The sequence below is a fragment of the Eimeria necatrix genome, genomic scaffold (genome assembly GCF_000499385.1).
Source record: "Eimeria necatrix Houghton genomic scaffold, Enh_scaff1245, whole genome shotgun sequence".
Lineage (NCBI taxonomy): Eukaryota > Apicomplexa > Conoidasida > Eucoccidiorida > Eimeriidae > Eimeria > Eimeria necatrix.
Window position 1 is genome coordinate 1 of NW_013652015.1, and position 2,500 is coordinate 2,500.

The 2,500-nt window shown below is 48.3% G+C and overlaps 1 protein-coding gene across 1 annotated transcript in view; it reads right to left on the reverse strand.

The window, feature by feature from the left end:
- Nucleotides 1-29: 29 nt before the first annotated feature.
- The window catches only part of ENH_00008410 (transport protein Sec24, putative), a gene marked incomplete at both ends in the record, with an annotated part of 3,865 nt that continues 1,394 nt past the window's right edge, over nucleotides 30-2,500 (reverse strand). The window contains 5 exons of the mRNA XM_013578671.1: nucleotides 30-93; nucleotides 522-737; nucleotides 1,054-1,306; nucleotides 1,670-1,822; nucleotides 1,925-2,153. Of these exons, the coding sequence (XP_013434125.1) occupies nucleotides 30-93; nucleotides 522-737; nucleotides 1,054-1,306; nucleotides 1,670-1,822; nucleotides 1,925-2,153 (915 nt within the window). The remainder of the gene's footprint in view (nucleotides 94-521; nucleotides 738-1,053; nucleotides 1,307-1,669; nucleotides 1,823-1,924; nucleotides 2,154-2,500) is intronic.

Consider the following 2,500-nt stretch of genomic DNA (forward strand, 5'->3'; position numbering starts at 1 on the left):
CCTAAACCCTCAGCCCTGAACCCTAAACTCTAAGCCCTCGATGTCTGTGTTGGCAAAGACGGCACGCGGTCTTCCACCAACATCGAAAAGAACCTGCAAACCCCAAACCCTAAACCCTAAACCCTAAACCCTAAACCCTAAACCCTAAGTAAACCCTAAACCCTTAACACTAGGCACGGCAGCAGCAGAGAACACATCAAAACGCAAAGCGCAACACCGGCAGCTGCTGCTGCTGCTGCAGCTGCTGCTGCTGCTGCAGCTGCAGCAGCTGCTGTGCTGCTGCAGCTGCTGCTGCAGCTGCTGCCGCTGCTGTGCTGCTGCAGCTGCTTCTGCAGCAGCTGCTGTGCTGCTGCAGCTGCTGCAACTTACGAGCACAATATATACACACCGTATAAAACCGCCGCGAAAGCGCGCGACAGCAGCGGCAGCAGCAACAACACAGCAGCAGCAGCAGCAGCAGCAGCAGCAGCAGCAGCAACACAGCAGCAGCAGCAGCAGCAGCAGCAGCAGCAGCAACTCACATCTGCTCATTGGGGTCTCCTTGCCTGATGACAGTCAAGTTCATGAAATCTGGCTGTCTCCTTTGGGCCTGCAGCTCTCTAATGACAGCAGCAACTCGCAGCCCCAAGCTGTCGTTGCTGCTGCCTGCTGCTGCTGCTGCTGCTGCTGCTTCTGGGTGCAGCAGGTCCAGAGAGTGCACCCCAAAGACAGAAGTCAGCCACTCAGAAGATATCGACCTGAAACCCAGCAGCAGCAGCAGCAGCAGCAGCAGCAGCAGCAGCAGCAGCAGGGTTACGCGGTGGAGCAGCAGCAGCAGCACGGTCGAGCGTTGGAGCAGCAGCAGCAGCAGCTGTTGCTGCTGCTGCTGCTGCTGCTGCTGCTGCCAGTTTGTTTGCCGCTAAATTTAAGATGCGATTAAACAGTCCCCCGCAGCGGAAGCTGCAGCAGCTCCTCTGCTGCAGCAACTGCTGCTGTATCTCTGTCGCTACTGCTGCTGCTGCTTCTGCTGCTGCTGTTGCTGCTGCTGCTGCTGCTGCTGCTGCTGCTGCGTACCTGCCAACCCAGAGCAGCAGCTGCTCTCCGTTTTCGAGCAAGTAAGCCCCGTCTTGAGACATGTATTGGCTGGAGGGTGGCAGCGCGGGTGGCAGCAGCAGCAGCTGCTGCTGCTGCTGCTGCTGCTGCTGGTCTGCTGCTTCGAGTCCTGCTGCAGTCATGTCGAACATGCGGGGAGACAAATAAGCCACTAGCTGCTGCAGGCAGACGGAGGAGAGCCGCTGGAAGACGAAGGCCCGCATGTCGCTGCTCACTGCAGCAGCAGCAGCAGCAGCAGCAGCAGCAGCAGCAGCAGCGGCAGCAGCAGCAGCAGCAGCAGCAGCAGCGGCAGCAGCGCAGCAAGTGAAGTTCTGCGGCGTTTAGAGGTTTCAAAGATGAATTAAAGTTCATTTTGAAATGAATCAAACAGTTAATTGTTTTAAATCTGCTTTGTGAATATTTTATTTTTTAATTGAATTGTTTTGCCAAAATAAAAAAGAAAGAGTCCAAAATAATAGTTATTATTAATTATTAATTATTATTATTATTATTTATTATCATTACTTGTAATTATTATTATTTTTTATTTTTATTATTTGCTGCAGTTTCGATTTAGATGTAATAAGGAAATGAAGACAGCCAAAAATAGATACGCCCTGCTGCTGCTGCTGCTGCTGCTGCTGCTGCTGCTGCTGCTGCTGCTGTTGCTGGTGCCGCTGCTGCCGCTGCTGCTGTTGCTGCAGCTGCTGCTGTTGCTGTTGCTGCTGCTGCTCTCGGTTTGGTGCTTTCACTGCATTAATTACTAAGCTTTTGATTCTAAATGCAATTACATTTGTTATAATTATGATTTAATTAAATAATTAATTAAAGTTAAAAATAAAATTAAAAGTACCTTCCTTGGGGCCCCGGAAAGCAGCAGACTTGAGGGCCCCCATGACGAGGAAGGCGAGGCGCTGCAGCTGCTGCGCGTTGCTGCTGCTGCTGCCGCCAGCAGCAGCAGCAGCAGCAGCAGCAGCAGCAGCAGCATAGGGGGGGCCCCCTTGCTGCTGCAGCGCCGACATTTGCTGCACACAGAGGCTTTGCAAATAGCTGCGGCTGTCCGCAATTTTGGAGCGAATGGCCTGAAATAAAAACAAAAATAAAAATAAAAATAAATAAATAAATAAATAAATAAATAAATAAATAAATAAATAAATAAATAGGTAAATAAATATTAGATAAATGGATAAATGGATGAGAGCAAGTGCATGCAAAAGAAACAAAAAACGAAAAAGATAACAAATTAATTCAGTTTGCTAAATAAGTCTTTTTATTTTCTGCATTTTAAATATTTATTTATTTAAAAAATAACTTTTTATTTTTTGATTTCTTTCGGGACGCATGCATGCAGTGTACATACACCTCAGACGAAAAGGCAGACGCAAATAGAAAATTAATTTGTTTGATAAAAACAAACAAAATTAAATTA